General features: G+C 41.9%; 1 protein-coding gene across 4 annotated transcripts; it reads left to right on the forward strand.

The window, feature by feature from the left end:
• Positions 1–1,103: 1,103 nt before the first annotated feature.
• Positions 1,104–24,378, forward strand: G3BP1 (G3BP stress granule assembly factor 1). 4 transcript variants are annotated; one of them, XM_030458884.1, is made up of 12 exons: positions 1,104–1,328; positions 14,529–14,642; positions 15,847–15,928; positions 16,255–16,428; positions 18,007–18,097; positions 18,408–18,501; positions 18,818–19,022; positions 19,559–19,660; positions 19,910–20,021; positions 20,416–20,541; positions 20,629–20,759; positions 21,992–24,378. In XM_030458884.1, the coding sequence occupies exons 2-12, from the start codon at positions 14,548–14,550 to the stop codon at positions 22,196–22,198; spliced, it is 1,419 nt and encodes a 472-aa protein (XP_030314744.1). In that variant the 5' UTR covers positions 1,104–1,328; positions 14,529–14,547; the 3' UTR covers positions 22,199–24,378. The 4 variants fall into 4 exon arrangements, with proteins under 4 accessions (XP_030314744.1, XP_030314745.1, XP_030314746.1 ...); XM_030458885.1 differs by lacking the exon at positions 1,104–1,328 and adding an exon at positions 2,336–2,449; XM_030458886.1 differs by lacking the exon at positions 1,104–1,328 and adding an exon at positions 2,340–2,449 and having other exon boundaries at positions 20,650–20,759.
• The last annotated feature ends 1,692 nt before the right edge of the window (positions 24,379–26,070 follow it).

Genomic DNA, 26,070 nt, shown 5'->3' on the forward strand with positions numbered 1-26,070 from the left:
TGCACTGGCTCTGCCTGTCTTTGTGACAGGCAAAGGATGGACACAAAGTGGCTGCAGGAGTGAGGTGGGAAATCTTGATGCAGATGGGGCAGGAGGTGTGAGGATTGGCAAGGCTGCTTCAGAAACCGTGGTCCTCTCTGTCTCTTGAGATTTACTGCTTTAGAAGAGTTCTGATAAGTTGGATTATTGAATGAGGGTTGTAGCAGGGGGGTCCCTGCTTAAGAGTAGATTGAGGAAAAGGTTTCTGGTCTATGAAGATGAGTGTGTTTGCTTTGGGTGGTTCATTGGGTTGGTTTTTTTTCCCCCGTTTCTTTCCTCCTTTGAAGTAGGATGGGCTTCTTTCTTAAGAACTCTAGGTGGGGTGGGGAGGCTGTGAAGGGGACCAAGAGCAGATGAGTTGCTTTGGCAGGTAGTGGGGTAACCAAGAAAGGAGAGAGTGCTGTAGGTCAGGGCTGAGAAGAGCTGGCAGACTTGCCTGAGGTTGGTATTTCCTGACCATGTGCTGGCCTGCAGTTATCTTCCTGTTCAGCAGCCTAACCTGTAGCAGGAAATACAACCAGGGTGTTTCTAGTTATTTGCTACCACAGCGACTGGGGCTGCGTTCTGGGGCTGTGGCTGGCCTTGGCTAACCCTTCCCTTCTCACTGAGCTGATAGAGAACAGGCTGAGCCCTGCCAAGAAGACTGAGCCCAAGATGATGTGAATGCCTTTCCTGGCAAGCACGGGGATAGTGAGGGTGTTCATTTTAACGTGCACAGAACCCTGTTGTTGCACTGACCTTTTTATAAAAAAGGGGAATTTACCTGTTTCCCTACTGCTTGAAGGACAGATGCCTGGGTTCCCCCCCCCCCCCCAGCAAGGTTTATTTTGGACAGCTGTTGTGCTGGGTCACTGGTCTCATGTTAAATTTTGCAAAAGGCTGTGCTACTGATTTATGAACTGGCAGATTGCGATGTGGTTTACTCTATAAATAGCTGGGGTGTGTGGGGGGGAGGTTATTAATGCTGAGCATGGCCCCATGCCAGTTCACTGACTGTATCTCTAGCTTCAAGGCATAGCGGGCAGGGCTTTAGGCAGCATTTTGGGATATGGCAGTGGGGAGGAAGTCACTTTTATAGGGTGAAATATATCTCTAACTGCATCACATTACATAGAGACACTTGGCATGGGATGTGATACCAACAAATGGAAAGCTAGGGCCTTCTGAGAGCTGGATGGCTCAGGCCAGCTGCTTCCTTGGAGTTCCTGGACCAGCATCTACTCGTGAGGAGGAATCTCTGAATTTTAAGGCCTTTCTCCTGCTTTGCAGGACTGCTTGGGCCTTGCAAGGTGGGTTAGAAAATGCTCTTGCTTGGCACGTCCTTCCTCTGGGGCAGATGACCTGATGTTCTGACTGCTTTGCACAGAAGTTGTGAAGGAAAAGCAGCTGTGTGAGTCTCCTGGCTCTGTCTGGGGTTGAGCAAGGGAAGCCAGCCCAGGTTTCTCTAGCCTGGAGATAGTGACCAACGCCTTGCATGAGCTGCTGAGCCTGTTTCTGGTGGGGGCCACAGCTGCAGCATCATACAGGAGCCCTTGAGATTGAAAACTTCCTTTTATCCATCCCACTGGTGCTTTCTCTCGGGTGAGCGGGTCAGTTGTGCCAGGAACGTGGCTGCTGCTGCCGCCTCAGCCTGGGTGCTGAGGATGCTGCGGCAGCTGGAGGAGGCGCAGCCCACGGCATGGTCACTGTCACGGGGCTCTCTCTCCCGTGGCAGGGTGGGCATTGAGTGCTAGAGAAGGAAGCGGCAGCGGGGACCCCGCTCCCCACCGCCCCCCAGCCCTCGCCGCCGCCATCTTGGGCGCCGTCCCGGTCCCTCCAGCAGGGGCTGGTGCCGGGCGGAGGCCCTGCCTGTCCCTTTAAGAGCTCCGGGGGTGACCTGTCAGTCAGGGCCCGCCGCGCCCTCCCATTGGCTGCCGCGCTCAGTGCCCCTCGGAGGGTCCCGCCCCTGCCTATAACGGGGTTTACCAGCACCTTCTCAAGGGCGCTGCTCCGCGGCTCAACCACACTACGGCGCTCGGCCCGACCCGCCTTTCGCGCCTCGCAGCGCGCCGAGCGTCGTCCCATTGGCTAAGAGGGAAATCAGTCAGGTCTCGTTCCACCCAGCGCCGCCGCCCATTGGTTCTGCGAGGTGTCCATCACTCTTACTGCCCAGCAGAGCCCGGCCGTCTGGTTGGTAGACTGAGCTGTCTCTTGGCTGTCTCCCCGCCTCTTTTCCCGCTTCGGCCAATTAGCATCCGAGTGAGGGCGGCCGTCGTCCTCTGATTGGCCCCTCTTCCTCCCGCTGGGGTAGGCTGCGCGCCGGATATATTTAGCCGGCGGCAGAGCACGCCGTTGCGTGAGGTGCTTCTCGTCCGCCGGGCAGGCCTGTGGTGAAGCGGCGCCTCCCGTTCCCGTCCCGCTCCGCCCGCAGGTGAGGGGAAGGGTCCGTGGCCGCAGGGGGAGTGCGTGGGATGCCCCGGCGGGGCTCTGTTTCTCCTTGGGGACGTCTGCGGGCCGCTCTCATCGGGTTTTGGCCTGAGATGCCTCCCCCCAGACCCCCCCCCCCCCCTCCCCCCCTCCTTGGTAGGCCGCGGTCTGCTGGGGTGGGGGGGGTTGTCGGTGCCTGTCCCCCCTGTCCCCCGCTGTCCCGTCCCCTCCATCCCTCTCTGTTCCTGGCGTCGAGGCGGCTCCCCCTGCCCCGCTTCCCACTGCCTCACAACGAGCCCCTAACCGGGCTTTCGCAGCCCCTGTGGGGCTCTGGAGTGGGGTCCTCGGGAGGGAAGAATCTGCTGGTTCCGAGGCGGGTTCGGGGCACAGCGGTGCTGCCCGGCCAGCACTTACTGACGGGAGCGTCATTTGCTGGGGAGAGGGCGGGGGGGATCGGGTGTTCCTCGGCCTTCATTGTGCGAATCGAGATAGGGAGCTGCGAGCTTTGTTCTCGGCTGTAGAGATTCTGGTGGCATTTTTATCTTCTGCTTTTGTGTTTCGTTTGGTTGTTGTTTGGGTTTGTTTTGTTTTGGTGTTTTTTTGTTATTGTTTTGTTTGTTTTGTTGTTTTTTGGGGGGTTTTTTTGAGGAGGAGGATGCGGATTAGGTATGAAACGAAAGGCTGGCGTGTAGCTGAGATAGCCTGTCCTCAATAGTTAGCTGTAGATTGAGGGAGAAATGTAATATGGGGCGAGGTTGTTCGTATCGGTGTATCAGGTCGTGGGGTTTCTCCCTTGCTCTTACTTCTTAGATGAATGGAGTCATAATTAGAGCAGGAGTGCGTGTATCTCTTCCTGACTCACTGCGTGACCTTGGCTGGGTTCGAGATTAAGCCAAGATTTAAATGCAAAGTAGTGCTTGTATGAAGACTTCACAGCCTCTTGTTAGTCCCTCCATGTACTTGATGGAAGAAAACAAGAGAAAAGACTTTCCATACATCTTTCAGGTACATTTAACCATGCTCTGGATTATCTGATGCCTTAGCAATTCTCAACGGGCTCATTCGCTGACCTTTTATCTTAAGGGTTGCGTGCTTGTGGTGAATCTTGCATGCGAAGAAAGTGATGTTTTTGGGTTTTTTTCACAATTGTTTGAAAGCAGCATTTGCAGCAAGCCGCCATGATCCCAGTGTGTGCTATTTTTGTCGAGCCTGTGTTCTCACAGCTAGGAGTGACAGCTCTAGGAAATGTGGACGCTGCTACCAAGCTCTGAAAGCTGATGGTTCCAGGTGCAATAATTCAAACGTGGTGTGTGTGTGATGGATTTTTATTTTTTTCACCTAACAAGACTTCTTAGATTGGTGCTGTAAAGAGAAGGGATGGCAGAAGCTGACAGACAAAAACTGCAATTCAAATGTTTTCTTAAACCTTCCTTTGACTAAGTTTTCACTTTTCTTGTTCCATCTCTGAGAAGAGGGAGTGTAAAGAATTTGCTAAGAAGACTCTTGGGTGATACTGGTGGTACTATGTTCACATCTTATGACCTGAACTCACTTATTCCTGGCGTGTTAAAATCAGTATAATTCATGTTAGGAAGTTGTGAGTTCAGCTTTAACAAAAAAAAGCTTGGTGAATGGAATAAATAGCTAAATTGAAGGCTAGCTGTAAATATTGATGTACTTAAAGTTCTGCATCCTAATAGTTGCAGAGCATCTTTATGGTTATGATCTCCCAACTTTTTTGATTAGCATCTTGTGTTCCAGGGGCCAGTTCACCTGAAAGGCAGTGTTAATATATGCTAGAGAGGGTGATTGTACCAAATTGGTTAGAAAAAGAATCAAATCAAAATTGGAACTTTTGCAAATGTGTATCTTATTTTAAAAGGTAAATCTTATTTTAGAATCTTCATTCAAAAAGAATCTTGCATATGTCAGGTGCTAAATAAGGCTCTTCAGTTCTTCTCTTGTGTGATTTAGGCAGCTACCTTTTTTTTTGCTGGGTTGTATTCTTTTAAGTGTGAACTGCTTGAGTTGAAGGGTAGAAAACATAATAAAAATTAAGATAGAAGACCTTGTGGACAAAAATTTCCTTTGTTTACATAGGTCAGGTGTAAATACCAGAGTTTTCTGTAGGATTCTTTGCATTTGCAGTCTAAGAAGCAAAAAACCATGTAAGACTTGTACTGTGATTGCAAGACCACTGGTTTACTGTTTGTTTTGCAGCTAGTCAGCAGCATAATAGAGATCAATGCATGTTGATAAAGTTTCAACATCTTAATTTTAAACATGAAACTTTATGCATCTGATAAAACAACAAGCTCTTCATTAGACAGCCAGTGCTTTCTTTTTCTCCTTGCAAATTGTAAGGTTGATATAGGAGGAGGAACACTTTTTAATGAAAGTAAAATAAAGCAAAGATGACTAAACATTGATACTTCTGTTCAAAACTAGCATATCCATGGAGAGAGCACTCCTAAGAGTAGCATAAATGGACTGTTTAAGTAAGAAAACACTTGAATTGATTATTCTAGTTTTTAATGTTATTACCTGAGCCTTTTAATCTAGGTAATGTGATAAATAAAGAACCAAAGAGGAAATCAGAGCAAAGACTCTAGTAGGGTGATGGTAGTTCAACTGACTGTAGTGTGCTGTGCTGGAAGGAAACCAGAAGTGAAAGTGATAGTTTGGCCTAGAGGACTGGATACTTTTTTTCAGGTGTTTATATGAAATCTTCAGAGTTGAAATAATTATTAACTTCTTGCTGAAACTGCTAGGAGACTTGATAGTCTTGAGTGGTCATATTGAGAGCTGAAAAGAAAAAAATAGTCTGATCATCAGCTGCTCTAAAAGAATCCCTAAAATTTTGCAGGCAGTGAATATTACACTGATTTGAGATCCCAGTTTTGCTATATTGTGTGTGGACTTCTTTCAGAAGGTTATAGCTGGTGGAATATTGCTCTCAGAGCAAGAAGTTTGTGAGCTGTCATAAATAATGTACAAATAATGTTTTGTACAAATAATGTTATGAACCTGATGCTTTTCTGGGGCAGAAGTGAAGTAATGCATTCTAAAATGCTAGTGGCCATCTTCCATTTTCTTTTGCATTGCCCTGTGCTGGTTTCTTATTTCACTTGTGACTGCTGTTGGGCTTTGTTTTGCTTTTAAGCGTCTAACAGTGCTGTGGTGGATCAGTCTTCAGTGCTAGCATCCTGTCAGTGTATGCAGGTGAAGTCTCTTGTGGCTAAAATGGGTAGAGGTGAAAGAGTTGGCTCCTAAGAGTTGCTTGGAGTGCAGAAAATGCTGTGTTCAATCTTAATCGTTGTGATTTTAATCCAAGAGGTGGTGAGCTTGAATTTCACAGTACTGTCTGTGTAGCTTGATGTTCTAATATTCCAACTGTTTATGAGGAGCCTCTGCTTTTTGCTTCAAGAATCTGTAGTGGAGCCAAATGGAAAAATTGCAGACCTAAGAGAAGAAGACTGACCTGCTGCCAATTTCATTGAGTTGTTGGAGCAGCTCTTGGATGTCAAAACAAAACCTGTTCTAATGGCAGAATCACAGTATCTAAGTAGTTACTTTATCATGAAGCAGTCTGTGTAGGCATAAAATGGACTTTTTTTCATGTAAAATGCTGTGTAAGCAAGCCATTCAGAGTAGCACTATTTCACTGTCCTTTAGGATGAAGTTTGTATGGCTAAAATGTAATTTTACAGGAAAAACATCACTTCTAATTGTAGGGTAAATGAGACTGGAACAGGCCCAGTTAGAAATAAGGAAGTCCTTCACCCAGGTGTAGGTGAGAGCCTGTTTAGAAGCTGATTTAGGATTATTTTTAAAAAGTTTAGGAATATTTCCATTAATTCTCAAGGCTTTTGAGAAAGCTCGGATTTTTCAAGAGTTCATTTTGGACTTCTGTCAAGTCACGAGGGTCAGTGATATTTTTTTTTTTCCCCTCTAGTGTTAAATGCAACATAGCTGCCTTTTCATGACAGTAGAAAGATTTGCTGGTTATAATCAGGGTGTATCATCTTAGCTTAGTGTGACAGAAGGTCCTTCTACAGCAGCCTTGCTTAACTTTTTTTTCAGAGGAAAGATAATTTCCAGCTTTTCTTTCTCAAAATGAAGCAGGATATGAAAGCAGTTCATGAAGCAGTTCTCAAAACTGTTCTGGTATTAAAAGGAGAAGGAGCATGTTCCATTCATCCTGGATCTGTTTACTAACATGGCTGATTACAGCTTCTGAGCCAATTGGGAACTGTACTTGTGGAAATGCACACAGGAACTCAAAGGAATTAGGACATGATTGTCTTGGGGGGCAGCTCTTACAGGAGGGTGATCAAATTGTCTAAATGTGCTTCAAAAATAAAAATATTGACTGACTTCTATGGTGAGACTTATTGTAGGTGAAGTCTCATAAAAAAATCTCTAAATACCATTTGAGCTGCTGCACTTCTGGACTGTGCAAGGCTGTTAAATGACAGAGTTCTGCCAAAGGAGGAATTTAGCAATGTAGCTCTCAATCCAGGGCTCTCTTCTTGCCTTTAGGGCATCTGGAAGTACCAGAGATTAAGCAGTCTAATTTGGTTCTTTGGGGTTTTTTTTATTTATTTAGGCAATATAGCTTAAGTAATAGGAAGTCAAATTTGCATGTTTAGTTCTAGAGCTTCCACCTTGCCTATTCTGTATCTGTTTTGTGTATGAGAAGGAAACTTCTGCTTTGTTGAAAGATGCAAAGCCACACTGAGACATTGAAAACAGGAAAAAAAAATTTACTTGCCCCATCATAAATCTATAGTGTATATTATTGAAACGAGGAAGTAATAAATTGCGTGTGAAACTCTGTGTGCTAATCTGCTTGGAACATAAGAAACAACTTTGATATGTATCTCCCAGGTTTGAGAATTTTTCTTCCGTGAAAAGTACAGTAGTAATTTCCAAAAAGTAATGCTAAACACCTTGGTTGCACCAAGAGAAGCTCCAGATATTTGACTACTGAAAGGTGACCCTCGCTCAGTCATGGGTGTAGGGCAGCTGTTACAAACATAGAATAGAACCTAGAATAAAACCTGTTTCTTGCTGCTAATTCTAAGCAAGTACTCAAATGCTTGTGGTGCTTAGGCTGAAATGCTATCCTCCCTCCCTTTGTATCACTAGTTTTTGTGTTGCTGAATAGAAGTGATGATTGTCCGATACAAAGTAGAAAATTGGAAGCCAGTTCAGATAAGTTTAAAAAGGAAGAATTGAAAACAAACAAACAAAACAAACCCCAAGCCCACAACAAAATAGGCCCAGCACTCAGGGAAGTGTTTTGAGGGAAGTATCCAAGAGAAACATCTTGATGAAAAACTTCAGTAATATCACTTACCTTTCATAGATTTTCCATTTAGTTTAGATTTTTTTTTCCATTTTAAACAGGACTTAATTTGCTCTTTCTATTTAGATTGTTAATGCACCTTTTAGCTCTCAAATACAGGAGTAGTATCCAATACCTCTTTCCTACTCCAGATGGATATTCCTTACTGTACAGGTATAGCTGCTGGTCTCAAGTTATGCTTTAGTTAGTGTACTTTGTAGTCTGTTTTTGTGTTTTTGAGTTTGATGCTCAAATTATTTTTATTTTGTAATGGTCACTGTTCTCTTAGATTCTGATTAATCGCAGTAGAAATCTTCATCTCTTGCTTGGCAGAGCTGAACAATACAAGAAGCATTGAATTTTGTCTGCAAACTGGCAGACTCCATATTCATCAACTTGTGGATCACACTTAGGTTTGTTAGCAAAAACACAGGCTGACTTCAGGGATGACAGCTCTTCTGCAGCAATTCATGCTTTGTTTATTTGTATTCTTACAGTGTTCAAATGGCTGTGCATTGCTGCTGAGTAAGGCTTCCCATCTGCCACTGGCAAGCAGAGGGGCTTTTCAGTACTAGCATGAGCGGTGTTGAACGTAATGCTGAATTATTTTTTTAATCCTGTAATGAAAACGTTTTTCTTGTCCTTAGATTTGGATTGATTGCTTTGATACTTTGATTAGAAAGTAGTTATTCTTCTTATTTGATTTTACTTATTTGTATGTTAGTGTAACATCTCACTTGCCTATATTATCCCTCATCAGTATGTCTCAAAGAGCTTTCAGAAGGAGGTTCAGGTATTGCTGTGCTTTTCTGTAGCATCAGAATCATTAAACACAGAAAATGCCATTTCCTCAAGGATTCAGCATTGCAGTTACTGCATGAGTTGTTAGGGGTTTTTTGTTTTTATTGTAGAATCCAACTCCTTGTAACACCTTCTAAACTTAACCTGTAACAGTACACAGTGCCAATGTGCTCCTCATACAGTAGGCATTAGTTGATGTAGAGAATGGACAACAGGCTGTGTTAAGTTTCAGAATCCAAATCCGTGTTTTACTGGATATTAGCTTTGAAGGTTATTAATTAAGGATCCTGTGTCTGCATGGTGTATCTCCATACTGCTCTGATCTTAGTTGAGGAGTGCCTGCTTCTGAAAGTTCCTACAGAATATGTGTATCTTACAGATTATCTTGAGCTTTTTCAGGATACTAGTATGAGTTGAATGCTGACAGCCTCACAACTTGTTCCAATTTGATCTTCAAATATTTCATTATTCATGGGATAGATTATCCCATCACTCAGCTTTCGGGTTCTGGCTTCCAAGTGTCTTGCCTTCTGTGGAATAGTGCTACCTTTAAGGTAACAGAAAAACAATACTTCCTCTTCCTAACTTGTCAAAATGCAGAAAAATTGAAGTGGTTGGAGGCAGACAATGGAGTAATGGCTCTATAACAGGCTGTATTGGTGATACTGTCTACAGCAAGTAGGAGACAAATATTGAGTACTATTTTTAAAAGAGGTTGGTGTTGAGACTTTGGTTGCCCATCCATTTTGTGGTGCTTTTTCAGCACTTCCTAACCTAGGGTTGGGGTTAACACTATTAACAACTGGGTGTTCCCCTCCCCCCCACCTAGTTAAGGCTGCATTAAAATAAGGGCATCTCACATCTCAGTGTATCTGGTAACTTGTAGTGTTTAAAATATGCATTTCCTTGAAAGGGTTTATATTACTCTTCCTACTTGATAGCAAGCTAGTGTAACAATATAAATTCCCAGTTGAGATGGGCACTGGCATTTGCCTAGCAATGCAAGTTGAACTTGTTTGTTTCATTGTTCACTCTAATATTTTGTATAGTAGTTCATACAGGTACCAGCTTACCTTTTTTTGCTTAGTCAGCAGCACTACAGGTGCTTGTTGGATAAAATAGATGGAGGGTTGGGATTAACTGGGATTGTTTTGCTTAACTCCTAATATATATCATACCTGCTGAAGCCATATTAGGAGTTTTCTTCATCATTTATTTTGTGCTGATTACTCTTTTCTTGTCCAAAGCAGCACTAGTGACTGCTTCTAGTGCTGATTACTCCATACAGATAAATGGTTTGTGGCTTCAAACATGCTCACCTGTTGCTAAGCAACTTGGAGAAATCCCAAATGACGCTTAATTACGCAATCCTATTAACTATTGACCAGACCTTTAATGCCCAGCAAAATTGCTGTTTGCCAGCTTTGTTGGGTGCTGTACTTAAATATGGATGTTTCTTCTCCATGTGAGCTTCTCTGGGTATTTCCTGAGTTTTAAAAAAGCTTTTTAATGTTAAGGAATTAATTGATACAATAAGGAGGGATGAGTTGCATGAAAAAAATTGACATTTTGGTTTAGAGGGGGGACACACATCAATCATAGTGTCAGAGTTGCATCAGTGTAGCTGGAGGTGAAGTTGTAAAAATGAAAGATCTGAACTGTAATTCACAGAAGCTGGTTAGATTGTTGGAAACAGGGTAACAGCTTTATGAAAAATCTTAGTTACACATCTAATTAATATGATAGATGAACACACAGGACTGTTTTGGTACTCTGTAAACTCTACCAGTACGTAGAGATAAGCAGGAATGTGGTATCAAATGAGTTGCTTTATAGAACACAAATAGCTAAATTAATGTGAACTGCTGTAGGGTTGTTCCCTCTGTCTGCTGTGTAATATTCCAATCAAACAATTTTAATGCACTGTAGCAACTTCGGGTTTTTGGGACTGTTTCTTGAAATGCAAGTCAAAAATGTGGAAATGAAGATGTCAAGAGAACAAAGGCATAGGGATAAAGTTTAAAACAAACCATGACCTGTTTAGAATATGCTTCAGTGTAAATTTTAAACTGTCTTTCTATTAACAGGGACACTTTTTTGTGTCAGAAGATATTTTAAAACTGCCTCAAACTTCAGGAAATCAAGTTTGTGATGTTCTGACTTGCAAGCTTATTTTAATGGTGTCTGACCCCTGAGTTGTTACATTAGATAAGACTAAGTGGATTCTGCAGTCTCTTGTCTTGGGAGCCTAAACATGGTATGATCTACATTAGAGATTTTTGTGTAGGGAGTCTACTAGAAACAAGATTCAGACTAAAAATGTCTAATTTAAAAAAAAACAGCAGAGTTGAGACACCAGTGGTTAGTTCACTTCCACTGTGTAGCAATTTGGTGATAAAACACTAACCACTGCTGGCTTTTAAGTAATCTTTAAGGCTATTATTCTTCTGAATAATAATATGCTAATAGGTTTTGCAGCCCTAAATCTAAATTTGCTAATGCAGAATTTACATAAATGGCTGTAATTTACATAACTGTACTTCTGAAATTCAGTGCCTGGCTTTGATTTTCTGCCAAGTAGGAGCATTGTGACAGATGGCGGAATTTTCCACCAACCAGGTGATAACCACTGTAAAGGAGGTGTTTGTCTCCTGTAAGTCTCTTGGCTTAAGGAAAAGGCTCAGTTAGGTTGCAGTATTGTTCTAGCCTATTTGTTACCATTTGAATTATGCAGTTAGTTTTACTTATATGGAGTAATGTGGATGTATGTTTATGAATGAATCTTAAAAAGATTCTAAAATGAATCTTCAACTTCTTCTGTCAGTTTTCACCCTTTTGTCAATAGCTCACTTGACACAAAAATGTGTTGATCAGCTTCTATCAGGGGTGTTGTAGTGACAGTTCAAGCATTTGGTACTATTATACTCTGACCAGTAGAAATTCAGTAGAAAATATTTGCAGTTATTCTTAGGTCAAGGGGTAGTGGAATAATGAATTGGTTATGAGTGGTAGGGACCAAACAGTCTCTGGAGATAGTTGGCTTCTATAATTCAGGTTGTGCTGGCTGAGAACAAGAACAGATGGCAACTGGCAGTGCAGCAGCAGGAGTTAAAACAGATTGTTGTCCTCTGATGAGGTCATGTAAAGGTTTTTCCCATTTCTTTTCAGATCTACTTAATGAGAACTGGGCAGTCTGCTATTCTTCTTTCTGTGCTGGAGAGGTGGTTCTGATAGATTTTTCACCCTTAGCAGTAGGGAAGTCTGATTTTTAACTTGTTAATATGACAGACATAATTGACACAGGCCACTTTACTTATGGGATGTCAATACAGCATTGGGACAGCTCAGAACAGCATTGAAGGTAATGTGCTAGTGGGTGAGAACTACTGAAGAAGAGAAAATTGATAGAGCTTTTTAGTGTATGAACTGTTGAGATTTGAGTGCCACATGTAACACTGCCATTTTCTGAGGATGTCAAAACCATTTTCTGGAAGCAATTGAAAATAATTCACAAAAGAGCCTGCTTCAGCACTTAACAGAATTGAGTAGAAAACCTGCCTATTGACAGCTATAATAATAAGCTTGAATTCCAGGGAAAGCTTTGTAAAACAAAATTGAATACACCTCCTGCACCTTCCCCACCCTTCCCTCCCTGCCCCTGAAAAGAAAACCCAAAAAACCCAACAAACCAGAAAAAGAATAGTGAACAAACCACATGTGTATGCTCTTCATGTGCAGCTCTTCATACTCCAGTGATCTTGGAGGATATGGTAGGACTGGCTTTCTGACTGTCAACACAAAGTACAGAGGCAAGTTTTTAAACTGTTGTGAAGGAATAAAGTCTTGCATTGTCAGGTAAGCCTGCTGGATCTAAAAGTGCAGGTCTTGTCTGTCTGTCATTTCTGCTCCCATCCATTTAGGGCCTTGCCCCTTGTAATGATGGAGCTTCAAGTGTTTTGCAGAAAACGAAGTTAAATGAAGAACCTGGTGGTACCCACAATTTAGCCTTGGTTCTTGTGGTGTTCTTTGTTATCTGATGATATTTTGTGGTTATCTAATTTAACATGTACTACAAGGCAAACAAACAAGCTCAGATCTTTGAGGTTTTTGTCACTTCAAACTGTGCTGTCCTGGACATCTGTCTGTGAAATACATCATGCTTACAATTTGAAAACCTCTTCAAAACCACACATTTTGGGAACTTCAAAAAATAAAAGCAGTCACCAGAACCTGTGTGCTTCCTGTGGGCCAGACCCAACCATGGAGTTACTGCCTTTTTTCTTCACAGTTATTGAAAATATCCCCATGCACCTGAAAGCTTCTGAATGTATTGAAAGCCTTGTTCAGTTTTAAATTTTGCTTGGTCTTATCCTTTCTGCATCTTACCACATAAGAAAGATTTCCTTGTATGGTGCTGATATGTACACTTCCTACAGGAAGAGCTGGCATTTGTGTATACATCCTCTGGAGTCTGTCAGATCTTTCTCCTCTGTGTTTAAACTTACAAACTGTACACTTAAAAAATAAAATGGGTACACTTTGCATTTTTAAAACTTTGCAGTTTTAAACTTAAAAAGTGAAAAAGCATGGATGTGTGTAGCTGTTTTTAAAAACTAAGCAAAACACATCAATGTGTGCAAAACTGCAGCACTTATTTTATCATGAATAGCATTTTTTCTGTTTTGAACCTTAAACTACATACCTGCCAGGGTAGGAATTTCAGTGCTGTGTCTACAACTAAGCTGGATGCAGTGCATGCTGACCATTGCTGGGAAATTTAGGTTTGATCACATCCTCACATACATTATTGGTATGTTCTGCCAATATGGTTTAACATTGCTTTATGTCTTTTGATGGCAGTATGTTGTGTCCTAGACCACAGTTTGTGATTTGACAGGTTGATTTGTACTCAGCTTTATTTAACGGGCCATCCCTCATGTCATCTTCTTTTTGTATGTTCTCTTTGGTGTCTGAAGTTGCTTTTGTGCTCCTGGTACATCAGCAGTCCATAGTAACTTTCCTTGTAGGCCTGTGTATGGTGTGGATTTGAAACTCACTGTGGATGGTAGGTCACCTTGTCCTGGTAGATCACCTCTGTTTCTTGAATAGTCAGTTTTCAGTTCTTAGCATTTAAGGGATGACTTATCTGAAATGCAGTTAATGTAATGGAAGTGTCATACAAAATTCTTGGAAGAACTGGATCAAAGTGTCAGTACAAATACATGGTAGAGGCAGTCTCTTTCTCCTTCGATGATGGTCACAGGCAACTCTGTAGCAGTAGGTATCTACACTGATTTGTCCCTTGGCCTAGGAATGGGCAGAGCTGTTCATTTAAATGGTCATCTGGATTTAAGTGAGCAGTGACTTGCTGAGTTTGGAAGCAAGGGGAGAGCAGCATGCATTTGTTGGTAGCACAGTCATTTTAATATAATCCGATATTCCTCACAGGCGAGGAGTGCTGCACTGCTGATAAAAACAGATTAGACTAGTTTTGACCTTTTAAAAATATCCCTAATACACACAGGCTTTGCCTTAGAACATCTGACTTTTAATTCTGATTGTGAAGTCAAGTGAGGTAAGTAGAATTTGGATCGACTGGAGATGACATAGTCACTTAGCAAATCCTCTTGAAGAACCATACTTGCTTGACACCTGCTTTTTACTGAGGATATGTAGGATGATTAAATCCTGGCACGTTATGAGGTGAACTCCCTTGCCCATGTGGCCTCTCCCACAGCTGGTTTGGTACCCAGCAATCTTCTCAACACCAAAGACTCTGAAAACACATTGGATGAACTGCTCACTGTGGTAAAGGAGCTAATGGGTTTTGGTGTGTGCTTTCCACTGTGATTATGTGGCTTATGCTATCAGTGTATTAATAGCAGTGTGAAGTGCTCATTTTTTTTAATGGAGCTTTTGATTTTTTCCTCAGTTTTCAGTTGACCAAAGAAATGGTGATGGAGAAGCCAAGTCCCCTGCTGGTCGGGCGGGAATTCGTGAGGCAGTACTATACTCTGCTGAACCAAGCACCTGACTATTTGCACAGGTAAAGCTCTGCTTCACTTTGATCTGTGTTTGTGTGTTTATTTATTCATGTGTATGTTAAAATTGGTGAAAAAAAAAATCAGGTTTACTGAAGACCAGAGTCTGGATGTAGTTTGCTTTCAGTTTCGATCAGCTCAGTTAAAAAATGGAGAATAAAGATTCCAGAAATTCTTAGTATCTGTTCTGATTGTTACTGAAATGCTGCTAGATAAGTGTTCTAGGCAAAAAAAGGAGAAATCATGTAAATCAAATGTGTGTTTCTATGTCTAGTTGTAATCATATATAAATTAAAATCGGGTAAAAGTTATTTAGTGAAGTGTTTTTGTAACATTTCTCTTCAACTAGCCAAAAGACATTGAAAATTATGTATGCTTTTGTATATTGGCATGTTTCAGTAATCATACCAGCAGCTCTTCCTTAGAAGAAAATTGGAAATTATGAGTGTTCAGCAAACTACAATGTTATCTAACATTGAGTCATGTTTGACTTGACAGGTCTCTATTGCTAGAACTAACCTTGCTTTTGAAGATATGCTTTATTTTCCTGTGCTTGGAGTAGCTAGACAAACAATTGCCAAAACCTTCCTTTTTCCAATCTCAAGAGCACTCATTCAAGATGTTTTTCAACTTAGGTGGACACCTGACATCATCCATTTGGGTCAGAGGAAAGTTTAAATTTGGCCATAGAATTTAGTTCTAGTCTTTTATCTGCTGGCAGAATGAGTCCCATGACCTTTGCTGCATATTAGCTTGTAATCCCTTGGTTATAAAATGGGAGATTTACCTGCAGTAATCTTACTGTAGATGAACAAAAAAATAGCAGTTATCCTTGCTTAAGCTTTAAACTAGAACTTGAGGATAAGCCTTGAGTATCCTGGGTGTTCAAGGCACTGTGTTGCTTTAGGGACCTTGTACAGAAAGGGGAGAATGGGATTCTCACCTAGCTCCTATGAAACTTTGGTTTTGCCTCTTGGTGCTTTGGTATCTGACCTGTGGATGTTACAGCTTACACAGGAGAACTTTTCCACTTTGATTAAAAGCCTTAGCCCCCACATCACTAACTGGATTATGGAATTGTGTGGCTGTATTGCAATAAAAATTCAGACAGAAAATTAGCTTGCAAGTATGTTACTCATAGTGCACTCTAATGTAGAGGCTCAATGTTCCTGCATAACAAAGCTTAGTGTCAAAAATTTTTTACAACAGGTTTTATGGAAAGAACTCTTCCTATGTACATGGTGGCTTGGATTCCAATGGAAAGCCAGCTGATGCAGTCTATGGGCAGTCTGTAAGTACTTATAAAGCCTGTACTTTCCTTCTTTTTTGCCAGCTGTGTGATTCAGAAGAGACAGGTGTCCAGCAGGGATTCATCCCCTTTGTCCAAGTGCTTTCTATAAAAAATGGAACAGCAATAGTTAGCAAGATCTACTTCCTTTAATAAAGTCCATGATGCAAAATTGCTTGCAAAGCAGACTTAAAGAGCAAGCTGCCAAGCTTTTTCTCTTGAGTTAGGGTCTGCATTCTGAAAAAATACTAGGCTTTTGCTTTCCTTGAAAACTGCTAACTTAGCAGAAGCGGCTTTTGCAGTGTAACCTGCATGTGGTTCTTCCACAGGACATCCACAAGAAGGTGCTGTCATTAAACTTCAAGGACTGCCACACGAAGATTCGTCACGTGGATGCCCATGCGACCCTCAACGATGGGGTTGTTGTCCAGGTGATGGGAGAGCTCTCCAATAACATGCAGCCCGTGCGCAGATTCATGCAGACGTTTGTGCTTGCACCTGAGGTAAGCTGTACTGAGGGCTGGTGGTGTTCAAGTGTTTCTGAGATCATGTCAGGGTTAAGGAAGCCTGTTTGGTTCGTTGTTGGAATCTAAAGGGTTAGACTGGGAAGCTGGTTTGCTGAACAGGTACATCCTGCAAATTCATGAGGAAATTACACCGCTTCTTTATGTTACTCTTGGATATCACAGTTACTCTTGATCAATATCCTAACTTTTGGCTAGTAGGTATGTGCAACATAGAATCATCGAATTGACTGGGGAAGGGACCTCAGAAATCATTGAGTCCAACCCTTGAACCACCGTTGCAGTTGCTAGACCATGGCACTGAGTGCCACATCCAGTCTCTTTTTAAATATCTCCAGACACGGAGAATCCACTACTTCCCTGGGCAGCCCATTCCAATGTCTGATCACTCTCTCCGTAAAGAAATTCTTTCTAATATCCAACCTAAACCTCCCCTGGCAGAACTTAAGACCGTGCCCTCTTGTCTTGTTGAAAGTCGTCTGGGAAAAGAGACCAACCCCCCCCTGGCTCCAACCTCCTTTCAGGGAGTTGTAGAGAGCGATGAGGTCTCCCCTGAGCCTCCTCTTCTCCAGGCTGAACACCCCCAGCTCCCTCAGCCTCTCCTCATAGGATCTGTGCTCGAGTCCCTTCACCAGCCTGGTTGCCTCCTTTGGACCTGCTCCAGGACCTCAATCTCCTTCCTGAACTGGGGGGCCCAGAACTGGACACAGTACTCGAGGTGTGGCCTCACCAGGGCTGAGCACAGGGGCAGAATCACTTCCTTGGACCTGCTGGTGACGCTGTTCCTGATCCAGGCCAGGATGCCATTGGCCTTCTTGGCCACCTGGGCACACTGCTGGCTCATGTTCAGCTTCCTGTCAATCCAGACTCCCAGATCCCTTTCTGCCTGGCTGCTCTCCAACCACTCTGTGCCCAGCCTGTAGTGCTGCATGGGGTTGTTGTGGCCAAAGTGCAGGACCCGGCACTTGGCCGTGTGGAACCTCATCCTGTTGGAATCAGCCCACACATTTTTCCTTAAACATTTTGAAGTTATTTTATATTTGTTTCTTCCCTCCTACCAAGTGATATTCTTAGTGAAAAGAACTAGTGGAAAGAAGAAGATGCTTCCTGTTGTTTGAACATGTGGGGTCCAGGATTTCTTGTGGTAATAAAGTGGTCACTTAGCATTTGAGGTGGCACTGGAAGTAGACACCTTTTTTAATAGAACAGTTCAAGTAATTAAAAATTATACTGGAAAAGCATATGGTAGGATCAGTTTTCATTGTGACTTGGAGATGAGAATTGATACAAAAAGAAAGCTCTTACTCCTACGTTTTTAGTGCTAGTATTAGAATTGAAAGCCCATATGTTCTTGTTGTTTCATGCATATTTGACTTGTTGGTATGATGTCTTCCCCTCTCCCCCAAATAACATGTATATTGTTGAGCAAGGAAAGCTTAGATTAATCTACCATGAGAATGAAAATTTGTTCAAGCTGGTTTTTTTCCACATTATTTCAGTTTTTACATTGCTGCAACTGATGTAACTAAGTCTGTTCCTACCTTCATTTGTTTCTAGGGTTCTGTTGCAAACAAGTTCTATGTCCACAACGATATCTTCCGCTACCAAGATGAGGTTTTTGGTGACTCGGACACTGAGCCTCCAGAGGGTGAGTAGCAGAAATTTTTGGATGGTTCTACTGGTGTTTGGCTTTGGGTCTGTATCAACACTTCATTCCCAAAGCAGTGGAAAACATCTTGCTGGAGACAGCAGATCAGGGTTCAGCTTCATGTTCTAGTTTTTTTTTTTCCCTTTCCTGTAGTTTCCTTGCATGCCAGTAATGAGCTGTGACATGCAGATGATTGTTGTTTTTCTGGCATATTCTGTTGACTTCACCTGCATATTGTGAAAGTTGCCTTGTGTTTCAGCAAGTACTAAAGATGTGTATGTTTTTTTTTTCCTTTTCTAACTTCATTTAGAATCGGAGGAGGAAGGGGAGGAACCTGAGGAAAGACAGCAGACACCTGAGGCTGTTCCTGATGATACTGGTGCTTATTACGAGCAGACTGTCAGGTAATAATATTTTATTAGATGAAGTCAGATGTTGTGTAATACAGACTGCTTGTAGAACAGGTCAAATGAATTTATTACTGCTCATGATTCTCTTCTTTGATGGTCAAAAGATTTCTGTTCATTGGGCAGCTGAAGCCAAAGTGCTGTTATAAAAAAAAAGTACTGTTATAAAACCAGATTAGTCTTATTCTGCCAGTCTCAAGTGATATGCCTGGCTACTGTATAGGACAAGTAGCAGTTCTTATCATGCAGTAATAGACTCAGATACAATGCCACCTCCTTTTTTTTTTATTATTTTTGTGGTGCCCTATAATAGCAATGACATTGAGGAACACCTGGAAGAAACTGCTGCAGAAGCAGAACCTGAGCCAGAGCCAGAACCTGAACAGGAACCTGAACCAGAGGTGCAGGAAGAAAAACCTGAGCCGGTGTTAGAGGAGGCAGCTCCAGAAGAGACTGTGGAAAAGAGTCCTTCTCCAGCTCCTGCTGATCCAGCCCCTGCAGTGCAAGAGGACTCAAGGGTAATGATAGTGGATGGCTTTTTTTCTATGATGTGGTGGTTTCATCAGTTATGTTTTGACTCTCATTTTACAAAGCATGATCCTTCCTCTGGCAAGGGGAAAAGTATCTGGAATTAAAAGTGTTGAAATGCTCTGTAATTTCCCACCACCTAAATTATTCTGCTCATGACCAGTTGCCTCGTTTTCATTAGTTCCCATACAGTAACAGTTGAAATTCTAGCTAGTAACTAGTTGCTTAAAGTACCAGGAGCTAAGGTAAGGCTTTGTTTATTTAATGTATTTATGGGAACTGTGGGAGTTAGGAGTAAACAGAGCTTCTGAAATTTAGAAATGGGATGGAGGTGTGACTCCACTGTCATAATTATTTGAAAGAAGTTCTGGGGCAAGTGTTAGTGGTTGGATCCTGACTTTCAAGGCAGGTTATAATTTGTCACTGTTATCCTGTGTCTGTTAACTGTACTGTCAGGAATGTTTCAGGAGGATAAAAGCATCTGGAGTTGAGTTATGATCTATGCTTTTTTTTTATTTCTTTAAAGACATTTTCCTGGGCATCAGTAACCAGCAAGAACCTCCCTCCCAGTGGAGCTGTTCCAGTATCAGGAATACCACCTCATGTGGTGAAAGTACCTGTCTCACAGGTAGGAATCCAGAACCTAGAGAAGCTGAAGTGCTCAACTGTCTGACAGTAAACTGAGGTGTGAAAAAACAGTGAAATCTCCTTGCTTATCATCTGAGTTCTCAGAGACTCTAAAGACTTGAAAATGCCATGTTTCCTGATAGACTTAACCTGTGATTTCAATTTTATCAACAATTTATGAGTGCTTAAAAGCTGGACCCTACTGTTAATGTCTCATTCTTTCCTATTAACTCATTCTTAATTTTTGCAGCCCCGCCCTGAGGCAAAGCCTGAATCCCAGACCCCACCTCAGAGACCTCAGAGGGATCAGCGAGTGAGGGAGCAACGAACAAGCATCCCACCACAGAGGGGTCCTAGACCAAGTAAGAGCAGCTGCAATGCATAAACTCTGGTGTTTGGTGGTTTTGGGAAGTAATATCATATTTAAAGCTTTTAAAATCTCGTTAATTTTGTCACTAAACAAATTATTCCTACTTTTGTAGATAACTTTAGTTGATTTTGATCTGAATGTCTGGTAGGCTTTAGAGCTGAATTTCACTGTAATTCTGTTGAGGTATCTAGGTTTCTATTCAAGTATTTGCCTTCAATCAGGTGACAAAAACCAAACAGCTACAAACTTGCTACTGTGGGATGCTTAGCTTTTTTATAGGTGGAGTGTGAATTATGATTATTAATGTGCCAATTCTGATAATTTTTTGTGGTTCTTTTGTCATGGGGATTGGCTTTTCTTAAACAAGTTTAATTTCTCTGTTCAAGTTCGTGAGGGTGAACAAGGTGATGTGGAAACCAGACGGATTGTGAGATACCCAGACAGCCATCAGCTCTTTGTTGGAAACCTTCCTCACGATGTGGATAAGACTGAACTTAAAGACTTTTTCCAAAGTAAGTTAGTTGCTTGGATTTTCTCTGAGGGTTTGGGGGTTGCAGCCATCAGCGTGGTCAACAGGGCATTCTAATGTATGACCCAAGAACTTGGCTTTTCTCTTGCAGGCTATGGCAATGTTGTTGAACTCCGCATCAACAGTGGTGGAAAGCTCCCCAATTTTGGGTTTGTGGTATTTGATGATCCTGAACCAGTTCAGAAGATCCTTAGCAACAGGGTAAATAAGCTTCCAGCTAGTGTTTCTTGGTCTGTTAGTAACAGGCAATGTTTTTCAGTGTTTTCTAACACAATGATCCTACTTGGTCCCTTTGGCCTCTTTTTTTGAGTGCCTTATGATAGCCTTTTGTCACTGAAGTAGCTTGTAACAACGTAGGTGAACATCAATTAATTACAGAGCCTTTTTCCAATGGGAAGTTGCTGAGCTTTACACAGGAAGCAGGAAAATAGCTTTCAGAAAGGCAAAGTAGAGAGGGTCTGACCCTCTGGACAAGTATGATGTTGTTTCTTGAAGAGGTTAAGAAGAAGTTGAAGGGGAACAACTATGCTACTGTGCAGCCTGAAAAGAATTTCTGCTAACCAAGGGAGGAGGTGCCTGCTCAGCTTGTGGCACTGATTGCTAACGCCAGACTGCACAGTGTGGTGGCTGGCAGTGAACCTCAGTGCACCATAACAACTCTGCAGTGTGCTAGCTTACAACCTAGCTTTTCACCAGGCAGGGAAATCCTTTCTTCTTGATGTACAGCAGTATTGCTAGTATGTTCCTGTTCTTAAACTGAAAGGTAACTTGGATTCACATTTTTAAGCCTTGAGATTTGGTCTGAGTTTGGGATATTTCTTGTGGCTAAACACCTTTGGTTGTGGGATGCCAGCATTTGTGGCAATGCTTGGTAAGGTAGTGCATATGAATGCCAGCAGCCCAAGAATTCTAGCAGGGAGCTTGTGATTCAAGATCAAAATGTTGAGAGTTACTTCCTGAAGTGCTTTCCTACTGTCATGGGCTGAGCAGTTCCCATATGATCTAAGGTAAAGCCTATAATGGGTGGTTTGAAAAAAAGAGCTAAAAGTAGATTGAGTAACTCTGACTTTGGCCTGAATTGGCATGGGAACAAGCAGCACAGTGGATCCCTAACATGTTCCTTAGCTGTGCGCAATATGCAGTGGCTTAAACTTGAATGTTGGAGTTTTTCTTGAAGCAAACAAGAACAGGTGACTCGTGAGATGATTTGCAGTGAGAGAGGTGTCTAAGAGCTGGGTGTCAGACTTCATGTCCAGGGAATACCAAAGGCATATGGGACCTGGGGCCTCTGTTTGCTTGTTGTAGTAACCAGTCATAAAAACAAATTTTCTTTCACGGAGAGGAGGAGATGTGCCAAGGTTGCAGAAATCTGCTGGACATTGTAAAGTTGTTGGTGAGTGATTAACAGAAGCACTTTTCTGCTTTTATTGCAGCCCATCATGTTCAGGGGAGAGGTGCGCCTGAACGTGGAGGAGAAGAAAACCCGAGCTGCCAGGGAGGGTGACCGCAGAGATAACAGACCCCGTGGACCTGGAGGCACTCGTGGGGGGCTGGGAGGTGGGATTCGAGGGCCTCCACGTGGAGGAATGTCCCAGAAGCCAGGATTTGGAGCTGGAAGGGGGATCGGGCAACGCCAGTGAATGCATCCCGGATGTTGACGTGGTGGCGCAAACCCTTTTTCCTGCAGATTTGTGAATTTCAGCCTTGGGTATCTTGGAATGTGGCCCTAGCCTGTTATAGACTGCTACGTTTGATACTATTTTGGCCCCTTTTTGTTTGTGTTATGGTTTTGTGATTTATTTTTTTTCTAGTCCTTGTCCCAGATTCCAGCTTTGTGGAACAACGTTTTAGGAAAAGTGGATTTTAAAAAGAACAGAACTGCATTTTCTTGTTCACCTCAAACTTATGGACTGGATTTTTTTGGTACCAGTGGTTTTTCCTAAAGGAATGTCTTTCTTTTTTTCTTTTTTCTTTTTTTTTTTATCCCCCTTTCTACTGAATTTGGGTGCATTTCAGTCAGTGGAATAATATTTCACATGCATGCGTTCAAGAGCCTGTAGGAAAACATAATACTGGCAAGTATTTCAAGGGCAGAAAACCAAAACTTTTGATTTATTCTCTGAGGGTCATCTGAACATTCTCTGGTCCGGAGACATTGCCACTTGAAAAATTGACATTCACCTTTCTCTTTGTGGCGCTGTAAAAGTGGAATAATGGGTATCCATAGAATTTTTTTTCTTTTTTTGATACATGATCACGGAAAGGAATTCGAACTACTGTTTTACCACTTCAAAATTTTGGATTGTGGGATAGGTTTTAAATGTCTAGAACTTGACTCTTAAAACACTTTTCCTGAACTTGTGAAATTTTTTATTGAAATAGGGAGTTTTTTTCATGTTTAGTTTGTATTTGTATAAAAAAAAAAAAAGCAAAATTGTTGTGCCTTCTATTTATCTCTCATTCCAGTCTTGGCAAATTGTTTAAAAAAAAATAAAATAAAAAAGGTCTAGATTTGCTTTATCAAGTTAAAGAGTATGTTGGAGTTTTTCCAAGGGGAAGAGGTGCTTCCTTCAGTCACTAGGTTTACTAGGTAGAGGTGGTTATAGCTGAGGCTTTTAATGTCTCCTGTTGATTAGTTTGGCTGCATTTAAACAATTGAAAACAATACTTTTTTGGATTAATTTCATCTGCTGCTTCTGCCAGACCCGAAGTGGATGAATGGTTTTTTTGTCAGAAGTATAGAAGGTGCCTGTCTGTCCTTGTGTTAAGATGCTGAATGCTCTCCACTGCCTCTGAAAGAAGATGAAACTAAAAATACAGAAGTGGGTAATTTCAGTCAAGAGAGCTTGTAAGATTGTGCTGCACAAAGCAGTGTTACTCCAGTAATGTGTGGTGTTAAACATTGGGTGAAAGTGGCAGGTGTGACTTTACACCAGACTTCCAGAGCTCTTAGTAATACAAGAGATAATCTACCAGATTTCATTGTTTGTGTTTTCTTGATTTATTAATATAATCACTGTGCATCTGCAGTATCTCTCACCTAATCTTTGCCTGCTTTAAAGTTAGAGCACAGCTGCCCTTGTGCAAAGGGCAGACAGGTATTATCTGTTCCAGAACAGTATTTTTTTTTTCTTGCCAAACTTAGTGGTTAAGCCTGGTTCTACTAAATGTCAGTAATCTTCATCTATGCCATTTGCCCCTTCCCTCCCTATGAATGTTTCTGAGATTGATGCTTACAAACCTGTTCCTGAAGTCTTAACAGTCTCAGTGAACTGAAGGAGAGTGCAGTGTGACAGCAATAGCTGTGGTATCCTCTCAACAGCCAGCATGCTGGAAACACATACTGCTTCCTCTTGTGGTGATAGCTGGTATTTTTTTAAAGAAAAAAGGGTTTCTGCATTTTTCCTGTTGGGAATGACTGAGGTGAAGGTATGTAGTGGATGTCTTTCACTGAACTCTGTCCTTGTAGTTTGATTTATTTCTTATTTCTTGGGTTTCTACTGTTCTTTGTGTTAAATCCAAGACTGCAGTAACAGGTTGCACTTCAGACTCATCAAAGTGCTATTAATATATAAGCTCTTACAGCTTGTACCCGAATTTACAAAAGCACCTGAAGCACCATTTCTGTGGTGGGAGTTGGACAGTTTTGGTTTATTGTTGTCTGATTTGAGCAAGAGCTTGAGGAATTTCAGTGAAGAATTGGAACGCCTATAAGGTGGAGTGCATTCTTGTTATATGAGTCATATTCTCAATATGTTGACCCAGAAAATGATGTTCTTGTTCACGGCGACAGGCAAAATAAAACATTTACATAAAGGCTTCTTGGAATGTCTTGTAAAGTATTATTTTTCAGAAGTAAGGTACGTTGACAACATCTTGAACAAAATCTAGAGTATTTGCATTTTGGCTGTTCTCTGATCAGCTAATAACAAAGTATCCTGAAAAGACCTGCTGTAAAATGCCACTTTTTTTTTTTTTTGATTTCCAGTAGCTTCAAGCCTTTCTGCTTTCTGGTATTTCTGTGCTGTTAAACCCTCCTGTATCTATTATCTAAGGTCTTCAGTGCTTTGCATGCATAAATGGTGATGATGACTATGAAGTGGTCATACTTGAATTTACCTCAGCTGGCTGCAGTGAGCTCAAACAACTGCAAGAAGCCCAAGCTCTAACAACCCAAGGTTTTCTAATTTTTTCTAGGAAGAAAATGCTACAGGGAAGTCTCAAATGAATAAACCTCTGAATCCCTGCTAGCACCTCCCTTTTTATCAAGGCAATGAAGTGTTTGCTGAAACACTCCTGATGTCTCAGTGCTCTGCAGGGAGTAGGAAGTGAAGAAAAGTTGCTCAAACCTGTCACAGACCACTTTTGCATCCATGCAGGCCACATGGACTGTGTGAGGAAACTATGGAAATGATCCTTAATAACTTCATGGTCTGCCCTTCTGAGAGCATGGGGGGTGTTCATGTATGACTAGGTGTGATCTGGCCTCTGCTGACTGGTCTTAATAGTGGAAAAAGACTTCTGTACACAGCCATGTTCCATACCACCCAAACCAGAACTGGGAGCTCTGTTGCCTCTGAATTTTTGGTGGCTGTGTAAAGCCCCTTTCTGGTGTGGGTAGAAACTCCTTCTGGAGTACTTGCAAGCACTGGCTGATGGGGGCTCTTCTATACAAAGTGATACTTTTTGTGTGTTCAGGGCTGAGGATGTTAGTTCTCCCTCTCCAAGGTAGCTCTACCAAAAAGCTCACTTTTTGCCCTTTAGGGTCTGTAAAATACCCTCTCCTGCCCCTTTATCACTTGATGGCATGAGGTTACACTGCACTGGTGTCTCCTGGAGCCATCACATGGCAGACCAGCCCCTCACATCCATCTGCCTGTTGGGTGTTAACCTTGTGAGAGTCTGGAATAACAAGGAGCAGTTTAGGAGTCTGAATACTGTGGCTCTTTGCATGCTACAGGGCTGATACTTCTGTTGTAGGAGTTCCCCTGTGGGGTAGAGCTCGGGAGGTCACAGATGGAATAGATAATTCTTCAGAATAAAAAGCTTAACAGTTAACCAGTCTTTTGTCATTTTTAACATTGGCACAAATGCACCAGCAGTGTGGAACCTCTGGCACTAAAAGTCCATGGAGAGAATTTCAGAAAAATCTTTATTGTTTGGTTTTTTTTTTTTTTATTGGAATCAGCATGAATGTATGATTCAATAGCTATTTTATATACATATAATAGCAGAAACTTTACATTCCGTCTTCAAATTGCTGAAATAGAACTTCTGTTTCAAAAGTTTTTACAAGCCAGAAAAATAATCTGCCACTGTCTCTGTGTGGTCGTGCAAATCGAGTAAGTTACAGCTCATGATGTAAAAATGCTGCTTTTAAGGAAGCAGTTGCTTTGCAGTATGACTGATGTAGCAAAAGATCCTTAAATGGAGTGTAAGGCCATACCATTTTTGTGTATGTATGTATTTGTATATATAATAAATTCATATAGAAAAGACAAGGAGGTCTCTT

This window comes from Calypte anna, chromosome 13 (assembly GCF_003957555.1).
Source record: "Calypte anna isolate BGI_N300 chromosome 13, bCalAnn1_v1.p, whole genome shotgun sequence".
Classification (NCBI taxonomy): Eukaryota; Metazoa; Chordata; class Aves; order Apodiformes; family Trochilidae; genus Calypte; species Calypte anna.

Bases quoted from the DNA above. Each gene is read 5' to 3' on its own strand.
- G3BP1 (XM_030458884.1), top strand. From the start codon at position 14,548: ATGGTGATGGAGAAGCCAAGTCCCCTGCTGGTCGGGCGGGAATTCGTG. The intron at 16,429-18,006 runs GTAAGCTGTACT...ATTTGTTTCTAG, and splicing joins CGTTTGTGCTTGCACCTGAG to GGTTCTGTTGCAAACAAGTT. The intron at 19,661-19,909 runs GTAGGAATCCAG...TAATTTTTGCAG, and splicing joins TGAAAGTACCTGTCTCACAG to CCCCGCCCTGAGGCAAAGCC.